We start from the raw sequence: 19,853 nt of genomic DNA, 5'->3' as shown, positions 1-19,853 counted from the left end.
AGTTCTTTCCTCTATTTCATTTTACTTTCCTCTTGTCCCACTATCATGTTCAGCTGTCATTTGGGTTTCAGTAATTCCTCTGGGCTACATTGCCCTTGATTAAGCCCCACGAGGCATCCTAGACTCTCCTTGCCATCAATTTGGGATCACTTGTTGTTCCCTTGTCCCTGGGTTTGTTGACACTCTCCTTTCTTTCCCTCTTCTCCCCTTCTCCCATGTACACCCTCCCTACAGTCAGTCCCATTGTTTTCTCCTTTGGATTGTTTATCCTGCCTATCTTAGCTAGATAAGACATGCAGAGACAATAGAAAGCACAAAAACAAGACAGAGAAAAACAAACCAATAAAACAACAACAGAAAACCAATGACAAAAAAAATAGAAAAGACTAAAATTAGTTCCACATCTGTTTGTTGACCTTTAGGGGGTGTTTTCCTGTCGGAGTCTGATGGAGTGCCACACCCTGACTCCAAAGTCTATTTTTTTGTATTCCTTGGGGACTTCATTGCTTTGCTCTCCTTGCTGCTCTGGATTTCATCTTTTTTTTAGTAATTTGTCTATTTGGGGGCATTTTTTGTGCTCCACCCCACCCCCCATACACCTTGAATTTTGAGACAAGAATTCTAACAGTGTTTTTTTCCTTCCAGCTTTTTTACAATTGTATTGGCACATAATCCACTTTACATACAATTCAATCATATCAAGAAGAACTGCACAATCATCACCACAATAAATTTAGCAAAATTTCTCTTTTCCCCTCTGTATCATAGTGTTTAAGATTATTTGAATTAGAATTCTGACCCTGCCATTTGTTGGTTTGAACTTGGCTAGTTTGTTTGACCGGTTCTAATGCTGTAATCTATAAATGTGTGAAATCACTAAGGATCTACCTCCAGCCACTGAAAGGATAGATCAACTGAATCAAGATGGGATAATTGTCTTTTATTCCATTTTTCATCAAATGGCTTTCCCTCACAGTTCCCTCCCCCATTCCTCAGTCATGTTAATATTCCCTGTACTTCAACGTCCTTTGCTTCCCTCACCCCCTGAAATAAATTCTCTGCAGAGAGGGTTTATGGGAAAATAAAATGCACGAAAACTGATATTTCCTTGTTTGCAGGTTGTCCAAAGAGACATTTGATGAGGAAGCTCAGAAACTGCTTGCAGCTGTTGAAGTTAGCAACCCATCCCTACTTATTAAGTCCACTTGGAATTACCAGGCTGAAGATGAGTCCTAGTGACAGATGCCTGATTTGAAGAACCTTAGATATTGCACACAATACCTGTTAGATACAGTTAATTATGTCTCTGTAATATGTCTGTTCTACTTCACCTCTTTATGGGAGCAATGTCCAAGGATGGGCCGCCGCCTTTTTTCTTCTTAGCCCATTCAGTTCATGCGATGCTCCACATGGTTACGTTGCCCTCAAGGTGTGGTACCCATGATGTGGTCTGCATGCACACTCCCAATTTTGTGGAGACTTAACAGCCTCCTTTAATTCATCACAAAGTATCAGTTTTCCTCCTTGTCTGCAGATCAAAAAATCCTCTTAACTGGTAAATGGCTTCTAGATCCATGTTGCAGGGCCGCCATTAGAAGTGAACAAATTGCGATCGTGAAAATGTACAGATGTTATTGGAGCTGATAGCTACATAGAGCAAAGATCTCCTTGACATTTGGCATAGATGGGACATAAAGAGGAACTAGAGAGGTGAATAAAGCGAAGTCAAACTGACTTACTCCTGCGAGCGCTTGCATTATTCGCCACCGTCCTACATACTAAGGAGGCCTACCTGCACTGTGGGACGAGCCCTGGGCTGCTAAAGGCGCCACGGGAAGATCAAACCCACCAGCTGGCTCTGAGGGGGAGAATTGGAACCCTTCAAGTCAGAACGCTGGAGGCTTCCAGAATCATAGTCTCCGCAGCCAAGCCCACTTCCATCCAAGTCGATTCTGACTCACATGGACCCCATATGTTTGGGTTTTCTGAGGGTGTAAATCTTTAGAGGCGCGGATAGAGTCCCACAATTCTCTTTCTTCCTGGAGTTGTGCGTTTCCAGTTGCTTCTTTGTGAATTACTACTCGAATAAGGAGCTGCGGCAAGGACCTTGGGCCACTACCGGAAGGAAGTCTGGATTCAGAAGGGCCCAGGTGCCTTGGTTTGTGGAAAGCAGCTCAGTTGCCTCAGACACCCTAAACTGACTTAGTGCCAGTTGGAGCGGGCGCCGGGGCGGGGTGTGCGGAGGGGGTAGGGGACACAAGTTCCAACCCTGTGCTCAGCAGCACCATACGCGCGCTTGCTCGGCCAGGATGTCTACGCGGCCACGCCTGCGCGCTGGGCTCCCGGTGGGGCGTCCCCTGGGGCGTTGGGTGGGGCCCCAGGCGGTCACATGGCTGGAAAGGGAACGACCCCACCCGGAGAGCAGTGCGCTCAGCCTCAGGCCACTCCAGACCATTGGCTTCCCAGGTCTTTAAACTTTGGAATATGTGAAGCTGCTTTCCCAAAGGTGAGCAGAAATGTATTTGACTCAGTGAGGGACTGTGACAAGGTGACTGGCCTTTTGGTACATTTTAATATCGTGTTAATAAACGAGTGGGTACTTGGAGCTGCAGAAATGCAGCCCGCTGCTGGCTGGATAATCAAGTTCTATGCAGTCATTTGGGACGGGTTGACGCAGAGAGCACTGAAACCTTTGAAGTTAAGGGAAACTGAGTTAAGGTCCCGGGAGGGCCAGAAACCCCTGGACCTTCTGAGTTTGAAGAGTGTGGGGTCTTGGATCGATTTAAGGACTTCTACCCAGAGGAGGTGACGACCTTGCGTTCGCCAACGTGATGAAACATAATCTTGGAGGACTTTGATTCTTTACGGGAAGAGGGTGTGTTTCGTTCTTGGAATGTCCTCTCCTATATGGAGGTACATTTCTTTACTTCATCTTGGATATTCTCTGGCCTCCCTTCAACTCCTCCAAGTTTTCTCTTTTAGAGCATGCTGGAACTAGTGAATTCAATGAGGAGCTTCCTGGGGAATGCCTTCTCTGCACAGATTAAGCTTTCTGCTCCTACGAAGCTTTTTTAAAATACTTTTATTGGAGGCTCTTCACATCTCTTATCACAATCCATACATTTCTCCAGTGTGTCAAGCACATTTGCACATATGCTGCCATCATTTTCAAAGCATTCTCTTCCCACTTGAGCCCATGATATCAGCTCCCTATTTCTCCCCCCTCCCTCCCCTGCCCTCCCTCCCTCACAAACCCTTGATAAGTTTTACATTATTTTTTCCATATCTCACATCGTCCTCCTTCACCCCTCAGCCACGTTTCTGTTGTTTGACTCCCTGGCAGTGTTTCTGGGTTGATCCTTGTGATCGTTTCCCTCCTGGTATCTCCACGCTCCTTGTTGGCCGTGAGGGGGTTATCTATGCTGGACTCCCTGTGTTGCGGGCTCTTTCATGCAGCAGTGTGCATACTCTGGTCCAATCCGATTTGTAAGGTAGAATTTAATCCTATGAAGCTTTACAGCCTCAGAAATCTATCACCCAGAATTGACTCAATGACAGTGAGTGAACTTGGCAGTGAGTGAGTTTCTCTCCAGTTCACCTATATTCACGCCTGCATTTAACTTTATACAATAGGGGTGCTGCCAGTAGTCCTAAAAATAAAGAAAAATTGAGTCAGTCTTTTCCATATGCATGTCTGGGGCACTAAATACATAAAATTCTATCCATGGAAGCTAGAGTTTGTGTAGTAAATGTGGTTGAGTAAAATCTATGACATTAATATCAACCTAGTTAAAATGTGCTATGGAATTAAAGTGGAGTTGGACTCCTGCCTTATTAGGTGCGTGGCATTGTGTGATCATTTTACCGCCTTATGCCTTAGCTTCCCGTACACGGGGTTTTCAATGTGTGCGAGTGTTGTTTTTTTGTGTGTGAGTGGGGCGTAGATTACCAGGCTTTCGTCCCCGGATTCTGTGAGTGGACTTGGACTTTGAAAACCATTTGTCCCACCCAGGGGGCAGATACAAAGGCGTTCATGTAATTCCACTTATTTAAAGTTTTTAGAAAAGGCATAATGAAATTATGTCCTCTGAGAGAACGGTACTGCTTTCAAAAGGCAGAGGGGCTCTCGGGGATTGTTTTGAAATAAGTGAGGGTTTTCATGGGTGAAAATTAAGCAGTAAACTTAAGGTTTTGTACTTTACTCTTTATAATTTAATCTTCAATAATAACATTAAAAACTTGCAATAACATTAAAAGTATTCAAAGGGGAAAAAGCAAAGGATAGCAAAAGGAAGTATAATTTCAAAGATGTAGGAAAAGAAAGGAATAAAGACAAAAGAGGGCAGGAAAGATGAAGAAAAAGTGGCAAAAGGAGGCATGATTAAGAGAAAGCCCACAATAAACTGGCAGAAATAAATCTGGAAAAGATGCTAAGATATATAGCAACCCAAATAGATAAAGTAAAATGTTCCTGTGGACAAAATGGATCATTACATTATAAAAGGCATTCAGTAACAAAGCATAACATTTCAAAAATTGTGTACATCTAACAATATAGCCTTTTTTACATATGAAGCAAAAATTGACATAAAGCAAACTTTAATAGTCAAATCAACAATTCCTGAGGGATCATTTAACACTATCCTCAGTGATTTTAAATTCTGTCAGGTAAAAAATAAGCTAGGATATGGAAAACTTGAACGTCTCAATAAAAGCATCGGACTCCACCTTCAATGTTCAGAGAATACACTCTGTCCTAAAGCATACATGGCACATTTGAGGGGAAAAAAATGCAAAACCACTTCTTAGAACACAGCGCATGTTTCAGCAAAATCCAATGAATAGGAATCATACAGAACTTAATTTCAAATGTTTGAAAATTGAAAAATACACACTTATGCTATTAATATGACAAAGAACAAATAATGGAAATAAACATTAGGAACTGAACCATGAAAATGCCATATATCACAACTCAGGATATGCTGCTAAACCAGTACTTGAAAGTGATTTGGGCCTTAAACGAGAAGACACATATTTTAGAATCCTTAATGAGCCAAATATCTTGTGTAAGATTTTTTTAAATACAAGTTGTAAATTGTAGAATGTAGAAGAGAAGACAATAGCAAATAAAATCAAAACAGAGGAACAATTAAAGTTTAAAAGGTGGTTCTTTAAAAAAGAATAAGATTTTTTAAAAACTGGCATGATTGATCACACAAGGAAAAAACAATTATGAATACAAATCAAATTTGAAAAACATAAGAAAATTCTATGAACATAAAATAAATAAATGGATAGCTTCTTAGGAAAATGTATGTTATAAAACTATAAATCATATCTTTAAATTTTTACCATTCAAGAAGTAATAAAGCCCCAAAACATGTCTGAATCAGTAGCAAAATAAAACCAATACACAAGCACAGATGATTTTTCAGGCAAGTCAGAAAAAATAGTTGTAAATCTTTTAAAAGATAAAAATAACCCACATTACATGAGCTTACCCAAATAAAACAAAAGCTAAAATTTCTCTAGGAGGAGAAGGACAATTATACACCAATAATCTTTAAGTTCAGAAATGTAATATTTCTCAAAGATTATCGAACAAAATCATCAGTGTTTTAAAATGAATACATCCCCACCTTAAGAATACAATGATGATTTAAGAATAAAAATATTTTACCACAATTCATCACATCAACTAATGAAGAAAAAATTTAACTTCCACTCACATTCAAAACTCTCAGCATGACTTTTCGGCCTTTTGGCTCTTCTGCAATATTAAAAGACTCCCTATTAAAGTCAGAACACGATACCGATTTCCACTACCTCTTGCAACATTGTATAGCACATATACATATATAAATACATATATATAATATCCCATGTATATTTATACATATATATCCACATACAGACTGCAATGATTGTTCAGTTAACCATTTTCCACCATATTGTAAATTTGAGATTATGCTTTTGAACAACAAAAACCCCCAAATGATACTAAATTTAATTTTTTAACAATTTATTAGGGGCTCAACACTAAATTTTATATTACAATTTCAGGCACAATTTATTACCAATTTATGCTTTGTACGTGTGTACGACGAATGTGAATTGTATAACTTATCCCATTGATCCCCCAAAAGTTTTCCTTCGCGGAGAAAAAAATAAAAGAGTCAAGAGTGGAAGAGGTGGAGTCTTCAATTTGTTGAGCGTGGGCGCTACTTTAATGCGTATTCTCATTAGGACTTTATTTTGCCCTTTCTGTTTAAAGTGAAGTCTGAATATAGTATTACTGAGCCCTTTGGAAGGTTGAAAACTTGAATGGTATAGAAAGAATTTACCTTCCGAAAATAAGAATTCTCTTCCTCCTCCTCCACCAAACCATTCCTGCTAAGTCTTGCCTTCCCTTTTTGGCAAGTCCAATCAATCTTTTTTTTTTTTAAGTCCAATAAATCGTAACATGCTTTGCGTACAAGATGAGTGTTTTCTTTCATATGGGCGTTACTGCATTTTTAATAGACTTTTGGGGGCTGAAAATGATTTGGGTAACTCATAATTCTTCCCTCGAAACCGAATGGAGATGATTTCGCCGCGGCTAACGGCTTTTTGCAGGGCAGCGCTGCAGCGAAGGGCTGTTTCCAACTGAAGCGGAGAGCTGGGCAGCCTGACTCCTAGCGGCCGCATGCTCTGGGGTGGGCGGTCCCCATCCGCTCTCTCCCCGCCCCTCCCTGGCAGAACCAACCAATCGCAACACGCCAGAGCCCACCGAGCGGGCGGACCGGGGGCCTAGAGACAAAAAAAAAAGAGAGAGAGAGAGAGCGAGAGAGAGCGGCCCGAACGTTCCAACGCCTGCGCACAAGGCACGGGCAACGACACGCCTCTGACCGGTAGGAGTCGCCCGTGACTCCCGCAGTGAGAAGGCCGTCGACGGCGAGAGAGACACCACCTCAGCGGCTCTCACGTCGAGTTACCCCTTCACACGCCAACATGGTTGAAGCGGATCGCCCCGGGAAGCTTTTCATCGGCGGGCTCAACCTCGAAACCGACGAGAAAGCCCTGGAAGCCGCGTTTGGCAAATATGGCCGCATCGTCGAGGTGCTCTTGATGAAAGACCGGGAAACTTCCAAGTCGAGGGGCTTCGCGTTCATCACCTTCGAAAGCCCAGCAGACGCCAAGGCCGCCGCCAGAGACATGAACGGCAAGTCCCTGGATGGTAAGACCATCAAGGTGGCCCAGGCCACCAAGCCGGCGTTTGAGAGCGGCCGACGGGGCCCGCCGCCTCTCCGCAGCCGCGGCCGCCCCCGGGGCTTGCGTGGGGTCCGGGGGGGCGGTGGTCCGCGGCGACTCCCTTCCCGGGGTGGACCCCTGGATGACGGCGCCTATGGCGAGCATTTCGACCCCAGGGCCTCGCGGGCCCCGATGCCCATGAAGCGGGGGCCGTCCCCGCGCCGCGCAGGGCCGCCCTCCAAGCGGGTCGTGCCGTCATCGGGCCCAGCTCGCAGCGGCAGTGGTGGAATGCGCGGGCGCGCCCCGGCCCCGAGGGGGCGAGACGGCTACGTGGGCCCGCTGCGCCGGGAGCCGCCGCTGTCTCGCCGGGACCCCTACCTGGGTCCCCGGGAGGAGGGCTACTCGCCCCCAGATAGCTACTCGAGCCGCGACTACCCGAGCCGCGACCCCAGGGATTTCGCGCCCTCGCCGAGAGAGTACTCCTACCGTGATTACGGCCACTCCAGTGCCCGCGACGACTGCCCATCGCGAGGCTACAGCGACCGAGACGACTACGGGGGTCGCAGCCGTGACTACCTGGATCACCCGAGCGGAGGCTCCTACCGAGATGTCTTCGAGAGTTACGGGGACCCGCGCGGCGCCGCGCCGGGGCGGGACCCGGCGTCATCTTACGGCCACAGCGGAGGTGGCCGCTACGTGGAGTACAGCGGCTGCTCCCCCGACGCCTACGGCAGCGGCCGCGACAGTTACACCAGTGGCCGTAGCGACCGCTATTCCAGGGGTCACGAACGGGTAGGCAGGCCCGATCGCGGGCTCCACCCGTCCATGGAGAGGGGGTGCCCTCCTCCACGTGATTCCTATAGCAGGTCGGGCCGCAGGGTGCCCCGAGGGGGAGGCCGACTTGGGAGCCGAGCTGAGAGAGGGGGAGGCCGGAGCAGATACTGAAGGAGGAACTTGAGAGCAGAATCCGCTTTCAAAGGAAGCTAGCGAAAAGGAGAACCTGTGCAGCATAAACGGCACAAGGACTAGTTCAAAGAAGAGTTGGATTTACTTTAAGAATTTCCTGTTAGATGCCTCTGTCGTTTTTTTATGCTTTTGCGAGGAAAAGGTTAAAACTCGTTTAATTTCGTTTTGGGATTGTTAACATTTCGTTCAACAAGTTCATGTTACAAAGTATTAGACTTGAGCCTGCCTGCTGGCGGTGGTATATTTCCAAGTAGATATTCTCCTAGAGGCTTCGTCCTTAAAACAATTTGATAAATGAAGCAAGTGCTTCTAACTTGTGTTTTGCACACCAACATCTAGCTACCTAAAATGGAAAGATGAATCAGTCTACGGGGTGGAGGGAATTGATGTATTCGAATCTTAAGCTTGCATGGTATCATTTTTCAACCTGATTACCAGTATTTCAGTATGAACAGCTGAAACAACAGCAGCAACAACAATAACCACTTAGAAACGCTTGTGTATAAGGAAAGGTCTATTCATTTGGTCAATGTAAAAGAGCAAACGGATAATGCTGGCTATATTATGCCTTGGGGCCATTTCTTTGAGAATCTGCAGAATTTCCTGCCCTCCCCCTCAATAAAGTCATTCTTGTGTTGAACAACGATGGAATATTAAATTTTTGGCCAACCACAAAGCTGCAAAAATAAAAGTTATAAATCAATAGCATTCATTTTCACTACCCACAAAATGGTGGATATTTGGACCACGATGACTTTTCCTAACTCCAAGCTACTTAAACAATTTGCTGTTGAACCAAGCACTGGTTACTATGGAGAGAATTGGGTTGCTTAATCTAGGGTGGAGGAATCAAAATTGAGCAGCATATCAGCTCTGGGAGCAAAGGTCAGAGAATCCCTAAATGGTTTTGGCATTTTAACATATGAGGAGCTCAACCTTATAGGAGGGGCTGGATCTTCCTGTCCACAAGAGACAAGGGAATGGGTTGAGTGTACTTACTCTCGAGGTAAGCAAAAAGGCTTAAAGCAGAAAAACGGGAGTGGCTTCCTCCAGGGCACCTCCGGAGGATTAGAACGATCTGTTGCAAGTTGAAGGTAAGAAATGACTTTTCCATCCAACACCTATGGAATTAACTCATTAACTCACTTGGACCCCCAATTATCTGAAGGAGAAAAAAAAGGAAAAACTACAACCAAGGGGCTCTAGCCCCCAGAGAAAAGGATCAGGTTCAAACATTAGGACTCGAGTTCAGGGTAATGAGATTTTTGGAAGAAACAGATGAACAATTAACAGCTGCAAACTACCACAGGCAATGTGTTCACACAGATAACTCTTTAAAACTATGATTTTCAACAAAACTTAGTAGCTGAATAAATGGAGTGGTCACATTAGTGGGCCAGGAGATGAAATGCAAGAACTAGCTTTTTAAACAAGGCCCAGCAATTATTCTAGCAAGATTTGTGTAATAAGACTTGAGAGTGGAGGAGGGGGTGGGTGTGGGTAGATGGTTTTTCTTCTTGAAGTACACAAGGAAGAACTAAAATGGAGAGTTATAAGTTCATGGTTAGGAAGTTTTTGTTAAATTACTCTCAACCTCACCAAATTCATTTGGAAATAAGTACAACTTCAAAGAGTCACAACCTGATTTCTCCCGCAGAGCTCCAATCTCCTCTATTGTAATACCCTTCATTTGTGTTGATCAGTGATGGAGTACTAAGTAAAAGAATTGGTCATCCTGCCACAAACAAAAAATAGCATTTCATCAAATTAGGAAACGTTAAAAACACTAACTGGGATATTTGCCTAATTCTAAAAACCTGTCTGATGGAATAAAGAGCAAGAAGAGCAGCCCAACACACACACAAAAATGCAAATTGTCATCAAGTCAGTGCCAACTCAGAATCCCTATAGGACAGAGTAGAACTGCCCCTCTGGGTTTCTGAGACTATGGGAATAGAAAGCCTCATCTGTACTGTGGGGCTACTGGTGAATTTGAACTGCTGACCTTGGGGATAGCCGGGCAATTAAAATTAATTTAGGAAGGACTCACCAGATAACAAGTGGTAGTAAAGTAACCTGACAGATATAGACAGACTCAGTTGTACCTGAAAATGTACTTATGACAAATGTTTTAAATGTTTTAAAAAATTAAATGAGCTCCCTACATCACAGTATATTTAAAAGTGTCGTCTAGATGGTTTGAAGACATAAACGTGAAGAGGACAAGTTTAAACACTTAGAAGAATGTCAGAAGATATATGTAACACTGGGGTAGAGAATTTTTTAAGACACAACTATAAAGAAACCACTGATTCAAATTTTCCACAATATAAAAACATGATAAAAGGCATTGAAGTTAAATGTCAAATTGTAGATTGGAAGAATATATGCATTGAAATAACTTCCAAAAGAGTGTTTAGAGATTAATTTTTAAAGGATGAAAGTGAGCTAAAGAACTCACCATTCTAGTCGATGTGTAAATGATGCAATTACTGGAACTAAATTTGGCATTGTCTAGTAAAATTGGGAAACTTTATGGCTCAGAAATTTCACTTAACAGAAAGAACCTAAACAAACTTGCACATATATACGAGATGTCCAAGATCAGTCATTACAACACTGTCAAAAAGTAGAAACAATTTACCTGGAGTGGACCAATGGAGGTTTATTCAGAAAATGAAATTCTTTGTGCAGACTAAGGTAATCAACCAGATCCACATATATCAATATAAATAACTATCAACTTGTTTGGTGAAAAATGGAAAATAGTGTAAGAATAAGTATAGTAAAAAATGTATCATTGGAGTGATGCAGAGAAAATTAAGATCCTCTTTATCCTGAGAAGGAAAGGCAGGAGAAGAGATCTGAGGATGGTATGGGAAGAGAACTTTATTGGAATCTATAATGATTTATCTCTTTAAATCTTTAGCAAAAATGACAAAATGCTAACATCTGTTCAATTGGTGGTACATCTGCATTGGCATGTTCTATAAGACAAATATTATGAAAATGGAGCTTTATCTGATGGTGCCCGGCTATCAAAAGATATAGCATCTGGGGTCTCAAAGGCTTGAAGGGTAAACAAGCAGCCATCTAGCTCAGAAGCAACAAAGGCCACCTGGAAGCACTCCAGCCTGTGTTATCACGAGGTACCGAAGGGATCAGGTATGAGGCAACAAAAAACAAAAAATCATATCGTGAATGAGGGGAGTACAGATTGGGGACCCAAGACCCATCTGTAGGCAACTGAGCATCCCCTTACAGAAGGGTTGCAGAGAATAGAAACCAATCAGGGTGCAGTGTAGCAACGACGAAACATACAACTTTGCTCTAGTTCCTAAATGCTTCCTCCTCCTCCACTATCATGATCCCAATTCTACTTTACAAATCAGGCTATACCAGAGGATGTACACTGGTACGGATAGGAACTGGAAACACAGGGAATCCAGGACAGATGATCCCTTCAGGACCAGTGATGAGAGTGGTGATAGATACCGGGAGGGTGGGGTAGAAAGGGGGAACCGATTACAAGGATCTACATATAACCTCTTCCTTGGGGGGTGGACAACAGAAAAGTGGATATAGAGAGTACGTAAGATATGACAAAATAATAATTTGTAAATTATCAAGGGTTCATGAGGTGGGGGGAGGGAGGGAGGGAGGGGTAAATGAGCTGATACCAAGGGCTCAAGTGGACAGCAGATGTTTTGAGGATGATGGCAACATGTACAAATGTGCTTTTCACAATGGATGTATGTATGGATTGTGATGAATTGAATAAGCCCCTGATAAAATGATTTTTAAAAAAGAAAATAGAGCTTTACGTAGTATCCAGTTATGGTTAATTTTTTAAAAAACTAGTGAAACTTTAATGTTTTTACCTTAAAAAATAGTTTTGACATATAATTCACATACCATACTTTTCAATAGTTCAGTCATATTTAAAAGTTGTATAATTATCACTACAGTCAGTTCTAAAACATCTTCTTCCTTTTACACATTATTAGCTCCCCATTGCCCTCCAACTTCTTCCCCTGTACCTTTATTTTTATTGAAAGTACATTGTATTAGGGGCTCTTTTAAAAATCCCTACGTCAATTGTATCAGGCATATTCATACATATGTTGCCATCATTCTTTTCTAGTTTAATTTCTGTTGAGTCCTTGGAATCAGCTCCTCTTTTTTTCCCTCCCTCCCCTATTGAAACTATTAGATGTAGCATTCTTCCTTACTAATATTCTGGCTTATCCTGATAATTATTCAGCCCTCAGTATCTATTTTCTCATCAATATAACCAACTGCCAACATGTCAAAGCTGACTCATCATGACCCTATAGGATGAGAAGAACTGCCTCCTTGGGTTTCTCAGGGCCTCAATCTTCATGAGAGGAAATCTCTCGCCACTTGAGTGACTGGTGAGTTCAAACTGATAACCTTGTAGTTAGTAACTCATAACTGGTGTCTTGCTATATTTGACGCAATCTCAGTTAATAGAACAGTTGCTGTTCTAGATTGCTTACACCTGGCTCACCGTCATCTCAGTAACGTGCATATCAAAACTGACTTACAGAGGGAGTTGGCATTTTCCCCTTGGTCATCCCTTTTGAGGCATAGCAGTAATGAACTTTTTTCAATGAGTGATTGAAAAAGCTATTTCTAAATATTAATCTGGATATTGAAACTTAACTTTTTCAAAATATTGGTATAAAATTTGGAGATAAAGATTTGTATAACTTAGAACTGAGTTCAAGAGATCATAGACACACGAAGGCTGGGAATTTGCCAAATATGAAAGTAATAAAACAGCTTGAATATTTTTCTGGAAAAATAATGTATTAAAAGTTGTCTTTGTAGAAAAGTTGATTATTCTAAGAGAGCTAATGGAGAGAACTCTTGTTTATAATAGATATTTCTTTTTGTAATGATGAGACAGAGCATACCACATGTTGTCCAGGACTCACGCGCGGAGTAAAATGTACAGAATTGCAGTGTATAGCCCAAGCCTTGAAATTCTCCACCTTAGTCTATTCTTGAGATCCCTACTTCCTCCACCTTCTGCTTGAAACCGGTTCCAGGACCATCCAAACTGTCCATGTGGCCACCAGCAGCATTTCTGAATATTTCCCACAGAATTGAGGCCTGCACACTTCCATTTTGTGTCCCATGTCTCTTGAATCCTGTAGGTGCAGGGGCTGTCGTAAAAATGCACAGAGACAGCATTCTTAGTTTCCTGTAGGTGAGTGGTTCTTCCTTTCCCCTCTGCCTAGAATTGTTGTTGGGCGCCACCGAGTTGGTTCCAGTGCATACTGACACATTTCCGAACCAAACACTGCCCAGTCCTCTGGCATCCTCACAATTGTTCTTAGGCCTGAGCCCATTGTTGCCACCATGGTATCAGTACATCCAATTGAGAGATTTCCCTCTTTTTGACTGCTCCTTTATTTCGCCAAATATGATGTCCTTCTCTAGCACTGGTCTCTCTTAAAAACAGGGAAAGGACGACTTCTGCCTGTATTTCTCCTTTTTGAGACCTCTCTACCAGTTCTCAATATTTAGATTATTTATGGTTCATCTGTTCCACTTTAAGTCTTACCTTAAAGCCTGGGTTCCCACCATCCATTTTCAGAAGAAAAATTACCCTACACACCTCCGGCGATTAAAAATTTGCACTATTTAGCCCGTACTCCAAGATAAAGTAGGTGCCCTCATTTGCGGACCCCCTGGATCACACACACACACACCCACTTTGGGAAACGCTGCCTTACAGGGCATTCTGAATTTACCTTCTCTTTCTCCATAGAGATTCCCTTTTGGGGAAACACTGGTATGTTCTCATAGATGTTTCCTCCCTTGGAATATTCAGGAACTCGCCAAGTAAATCAGACTGTGCTGCTGTTATATACATGTGGAATCCAAAGACATTGTGATTTGCTTGCATAATCTATTTAAGGTAAATTATTTCTGAACCAGGGAAGTAACTTACAGTGTACCACACTGGAGACCTCTGGAGGAAGTACAGACCAAAGGTGACCCTTCAAATACATCCACCATCATATTTATTCATCTCAATGGGGAGGAAAGCTCTGAGGACCATTTATGAAATTCTCGGGATTCCAGGAACCCAAGTGGAAGGTGAATTATGAGAATGACGAGTGCAACGAATGTATAAGGGTGCTTTGCTCAATTGATGTATGTATGTACAGATTGTGATAAGAGCCTTATGAGCCCCAATTAAAGAGATTTTAAAAAAAAGAAATTCTCAGGAAAAACATTAGAAAGAAATAGTGATATTTCATCATAATGTATGGAGACTATTAAAAGTGGAAAATCACGGAATCTTTTGGTTACATGTAGGAGTCCCAATTCTGCTATTTGGGCAATTTTCTTAAAAATGATTACAGTTTTGGGGGGGGGTTTGTCCTGTACACATGAAGTTTCCGAAGGCCATGGGAAGCTAATGCATTTGCAGCGCCCGGTGGAGACCCTAAAATGGTGAATCACAGCATTCTGTACACAGCATTAACACGGATTCCTTTGAATTAATCATTTCCATTCCTAGTGAGTTTCTTCAGTACTGCCGAGAATTGTGCGATTTTAAAAATCAAGCTGTAATCACCCAGCTTGGAATCTTGGAGACATAAGAGAATAGGTTAAAAATATTTATGTTGCCACAAAGTCATAGAAACCTTTCTAAAACAAATATATCAAAATGTGAACCTATTGTTTTTCCACACATTATCCATCTGTAGTCTAACCCTTTCTTGGAGAATTCTGTGCTCTTTGTTCACAGCACATCCAAATGGCAGTTTGGGCATCCTCAAGGGGCTCAAATTATATTCCTTGGAAGGTTCTGTGAGTTTGGGAACAAAACAATTGTCTAAAGGGGTAGGATCAGAGTTGTAGGGTGGAGTGGGTAAGGGTTCTCAATTAAATGCTCCACGGGCAATCCTCGGTACCCTTGAAGCATAAGCAGGTGCACTGTTGTGATGGAAAGCATGCAGTTTCCCTGGGCTTTTCCTAACCAGCGTAATTTTCAATCTTCTTAAAACTTCTTCGTAATAAGCCCCTGTGATCCTCCTTTGCCCTTTGAGAAAAATCTACTAAAATCGAGCCTTTGGAATCCTAAGAAACAATCGCCATAATGATTTGAATGGACTTGTGTGCCTTGAATTAACTGTGCAGCTCAGACGTCGCTATTTGGGTTAGGCCTTTTTCTGAAGGTCAAACCCAAGGAGACTAAGACAAGTGTATTACTGAGATAACTGGTCTGCAGCCCCCACTGGTCACAGAAACATGTTTAAATTCATTTTGTTGGAAACAAACCTGTGCGTGTATGAATTGGGACCACAGTAGAAATACTTTTTGACTTTTGTGTTTAACCCTTTGTAGTTTCCATTTATGTTCTGCTTCTCTGCCCTCTCCATCTCTTGACACGCAGGGTGACCAAAAACTTCCACTAACAAGCACAGTATACAATTTCTAACAAGTCTGAAGTGAGGCAGGTAGTTAAATCTGCCTAATTCCTTTAAATCCAATAAGGTTTGGAATTCTTACTCTTTGTCTTAAATTTGCTTAGACTTCACTTTAACTCATAAGTGAAGCACCTAGTATGGGTTCCCTGGATTTTTATAAAATCATGGCTATTATTGTGTTACTCTTGTTTCTAATTGACCTAGGGACTGATGCACCCATGGAAGTTCTGGAGTTGCCATAGAATGGAGCAATTTAAAATAAGTAGCAAGGAATCAGGTAAACATGAACTAAAAGCTTGTATTTGAATCCACCATTGAACCCCAGTCCTCTGTATACTCTCTGTGACCTTGGACAGGTTACTTAATAACTATTTGCAACGTCTTTGATCTTGTTTGCCTGTCTATCCACTCATCCATGGATCCAACCCACTGAACAGATTTATGGAATACCCACTGAATATCAGACACTGCTACCATCAGACCAGCAAGCCAAACACAAAAACAGCATGCAGTATTGGCTGTTGGATTCATGTTGACTAAGGAAACATGCAGAGAGAGAGCTATTGATAATTACTTACATTTAGATTGAGGCTTTTGAGCCGCTTAAATAGGAAGTTCCAGTGTCCGAGAATGGTGAAGGTTTAGTATGTAAGAGCAATATGTCCTGGTGGAACTGAGCTCTAACCCTCCTATCACTCAGTGCTCATGGGCCAACATTACAAGACCACCAGCTGCTCCACGGGTGAAAGATGAGCCTTTCTACGCCTGTTAAAGAATTACAGTTTCAAAAACCCACGGGCGAGTCCACCCTGTTCTGTGCAGTCACTGAGTTAGATTCGACTTTATGGTAGTGAATTTGGGTTGGGTAATGGGGAAAAGGGGGGCTTGGCACCAAGATTATTTTTTGTTAGGAGTTTAAGCCAAAGTGGACTACAAGATTAGCAGTTCACAAACATGAGTGGTCCTGACGCTTAAAAAAATAGGCTTTCTACGCCCATGAAGAATTACAGTCTCAAAAACTCACAGAGACAGTTCTTCTCTGCCCTATGTGGTCTCTATGAGCCAGAAAGGATGTGATGGCAGTGAAAGATAAGGAACACAGATGAATCACTGAATTATTGAATTAAAAGTGCATACCTTGAAACTGGTTACCAGGGGGGGTGAAATGAAGAATAGCAAAGTGTAAATCAGCAAGTAAGAAAGACAGAGAACATGAAATCTGTTCGTGGTCAAACAATAAGAAAAATTGAACAGGCAAAAATACATATAGAAGCTGGAATAAACTGTGTAATGTATACTCCAAAGAGGAAGTCACTCGAGTAGACACCAGAGCTATTTGGCACTTCTTTACCCATCATGCACTAATAGTCCAGGTGAGGGGCTAATTCTTTTGTCTCATTCTACCGTGATTGCTGAGACATGCCTGGGTGATGTGCTGAGAGGAAAAGGAAAAATAATTCTGTTTTAGGTGTGTAAATATGGACATTTTACCTGAAAGCTGAGAATATTTCAATGATTTAGGAACAAGAAAAAGGTTGTTTAAGAATTTCTGTGCACATGTGGAGAAGTTGTAGCTGACCTTGATTAGCAGTCAAACACTGTGCTATCAGGGCTGCTTATTCATTGTACCCACTGCCATCAGGTCAATGCTGACTCAGAGTGACTGCCCCCCCCCCCACGGGTTTCTGAGACTCTGTTTATGGAAGTAGAAAGCCTTGTCTTTCTCTGTACCTGTTTATGGGAGTAGAAAGCCTCGTCTTTCTCCCGAGGGTTTGGTGGTGTTTTCAAACTGCCTACCATTCGATTGCAGTTCAATGTGTAACCACGGTGCCACCAGATCTACTCCTATTAGTTGTACAGTAACTATTTATTGCCCCCCCTTTTTTCTTTTTGAAATACTCTTATTGGGGGCTCTTACATCTCATATCACAATCCATACATTCCTCTAATGGGTCAAGCATCAGAATTTTCAAAGCATCCTCTTCCCACTTGAGCCTCTGATATCAGCTCCCCATTTCTTTCCCCTCCCTCCCACCCCCTTGATAAGTCACAGATTATTTTTTTCCATATCTTACATCATCCTCCACTGCCCCTCACTTATTTTTCCATTATTCATCCCCCTGGGAGGGGGTTCTAGATTGATCCTTGTGATCAATTCCCCCTTTCCCCACCCTCCCCTAATCCTTTTGGTATCTCTACTCTCCTTGTTGGCCCTGAGGGGTTTATCTATCCTGAATTCCCTGTGTTGCGGGCTCTTATCTGTAGCAACATGTGTGCATGCTCTGGTCTAATCTGATTTGTAAGGTAGACTTGAGGTCATGATAGTGGGGTGCAAGAAGCACCAAAGAGCTAGAGGAAAGTTGTGTGTTTCATCGGTGCTATATTGCACTCTGACTGGCTCATCTCTTTCTTGTGACCCCTCTGTGAGGAGATGTCCAATTTTCTATAGATGGGCATTTAGTCTCCATTCCATGCCCCCTCCATTCACATTGAGTATGATTTTATTCTGGGTCTTAGATGCCTGATACCCATCAACACCTCATGATCACACAGGCTGGTGTGCTTCTTCCATGTGGGCTTTGTTGCTTCCCAGCTAGATGGCCACTTGTTTATCTTTAAGCCTTTGAGTCCCTAGATGCTATATCTTTTGATAGCCAGGCACCATCAGCTTTCTTCACCACATTTGCTTATGCACCCATTTTGTCTTCAGTGATCATGTTGGGAAGGTGAACATCACAGATTGTTGGATTGTTAGAACAAAGTGTTCTTGTGTTAAGAGAGTAACTTTAGTTGAGACCTAATGTCCATCTGCAACCTTAATTCTTAACATATTGATATGAGTACATAGTTCTATTCCATTTTCATTATATATTCATTTACATATGTACATGCCTATAATTAGGCCTCTATAAATATCCTTTGCCTCCAGGTTCTTTCCTCTATTTCCTTTTTACTTCCCTCTTGTCCCACCATTATGTTCGGCCTTCATTAGTGTTGAGTAATTCCTTGCTGCTACGTTGCCCTTGATTGAGCCCCATTAGGCATCCTATGACCTTTCTTCCATTGATTCTAGTTCACTTATTGGTCCCTTGCCCATGGGTAGCCTCTCACCCCCATTTTCTTGCCCCCTTTTAAGGTAACAAATTGGAACTGCCTGCTATTCAATTCCTAATAAAGGTGAAGTGATACTTGAGAGAAATTCCAAGTTCATGTACTTTTCACTGTTCAAATATATCTTTGGATTAAAGGACACCATGGAAGTATAACGACCTAAATATTTATTACAACACAACTAAAGCCAGCATACATTTCCTTTATCTCAGGCTAGCTTACACTACATCAAAATATCCTGACTTTGTATGGGTGAGTAGAGGGAAGAGTTGAACATGGAACATGTCCTTTATCTCAAAAACTAGAGCTGATGGGGAAGCATATCATTTTGGAATCCATAGGTATACCCAGAGACAAGCCTAGCATGTTAGGCACCAATATGTGTGTTGACCAGTGTGTTCCTTGTCCCATGGCCTCTTCTGAGTCTGGCATAAATTTCTGACAGAACTTTATATACTTCTACAACTGCTTTTTGAGGTAATTTTCAGCAAAAAGTTACTTATGTATAATATTAATATTGTTTGATAATTTTCAAATTCTATTGAATTGCCTTTCTTTGGAATAGATACAAATATGGGTTCCTTCCAGTTGCTTGGCCAGATAGCTATCTCCCAAATCTCTCATTGTAGACAATTGAGTGATTTTGGTACTGCATCTGTTGGTTTACAAGGTTCCACTTGATAGCCCATCAATTTCTGGAGCCATATTTTTCACCAGTGCCTTCATTGGCCTTCTTTCAATTACCATTACAACTTCTTGAAGTGATTGAATGTTGACCAATTCTTTTTGGTGCAGTGACTTTGTGTATGGTGGGGTATCAGCCCCCACAATCGAACAGGCCCAAGGGGTGGTTGCGCAATTGAGGGGTAACATTAAAGAGACATCAGAGTAGATAAGGCATGCAAGTGCTCACCTCTGGGACCACGGTGACTTCAGAAGCCATGTCCATGCAGAGAGAGAGAATATATTTCTAATCATTGCTTACATACACTCACGTTGTGCAAGCCCCCTAATTACAGGTAACCACATAGGTAACAAAGTAGCCTGTACCCTAACCCTAAAGGTCCCTGA

General features: G+C 42.2%; 2 protein-coding genes across 2 annotated transcripts in view; both read left to right on the top strand.

The window, feature by feature from the left end:
* The window catches only part of NLRP14 (NLR family pyrin domain containing 14), a 29,388-nt gene extending 28,152 nt beyond the window's left edge, over positions 1-1,236 (top strand). The window contains 1 exon segment of the mRNA XM_075547719.1: positions 1,119-1,236. Coding sequence (XP_075403834.1) covers positions 1,119-1,236 — 118 coding nt within the window.
* A 5,757-nt stretch (positions 1,237-6,993) lies between these two features.
* RBMXL2 (RBMX like 2) lies at positions 6,994-8,178 on the top strand. Its single transcript, XM_075548466.1, has one exon. It carries the CDS (start codon positions 6,994-6,996, stop codon positions 8,176-8,178), a length of 1,185 nt encoding a protein of 394 aa, XP_075404581.1.
* The last annotated feature ends 11,675 nt before the right edge of the window (positions 8,179-19,853 follow it).

This window comes from Tenrec ecaudatus, chromosome 4 (assembly GCF_050624435.1).
Source record: "Tenrec ecaudatus isolate mTenEca1 chromosome 4, mTenEca1.hap1, whole genome shotgun sequence".
Classification (NCBI taxonomy): domain Eukaryota; kingdom Metazoa; phylum Chordata; class Mammalia; order Afrosoricida; family Tenrecidae; genus Tenrec; species Tenrec ecaudatus.
This window is presented reverse-complemented; position numbering and strand designations above follow the sequence as displayed.

Bases quoted from the DNA above. Each gene is read 5' to 3' on its own strand.
- RBMXL2 (XM_075548466.1), top strand. From the start codon at position 6,994: ATGGTTGAAGCGGATCGCCCCGGGAAGCTTTTCATCGGCGGGCTCAAC.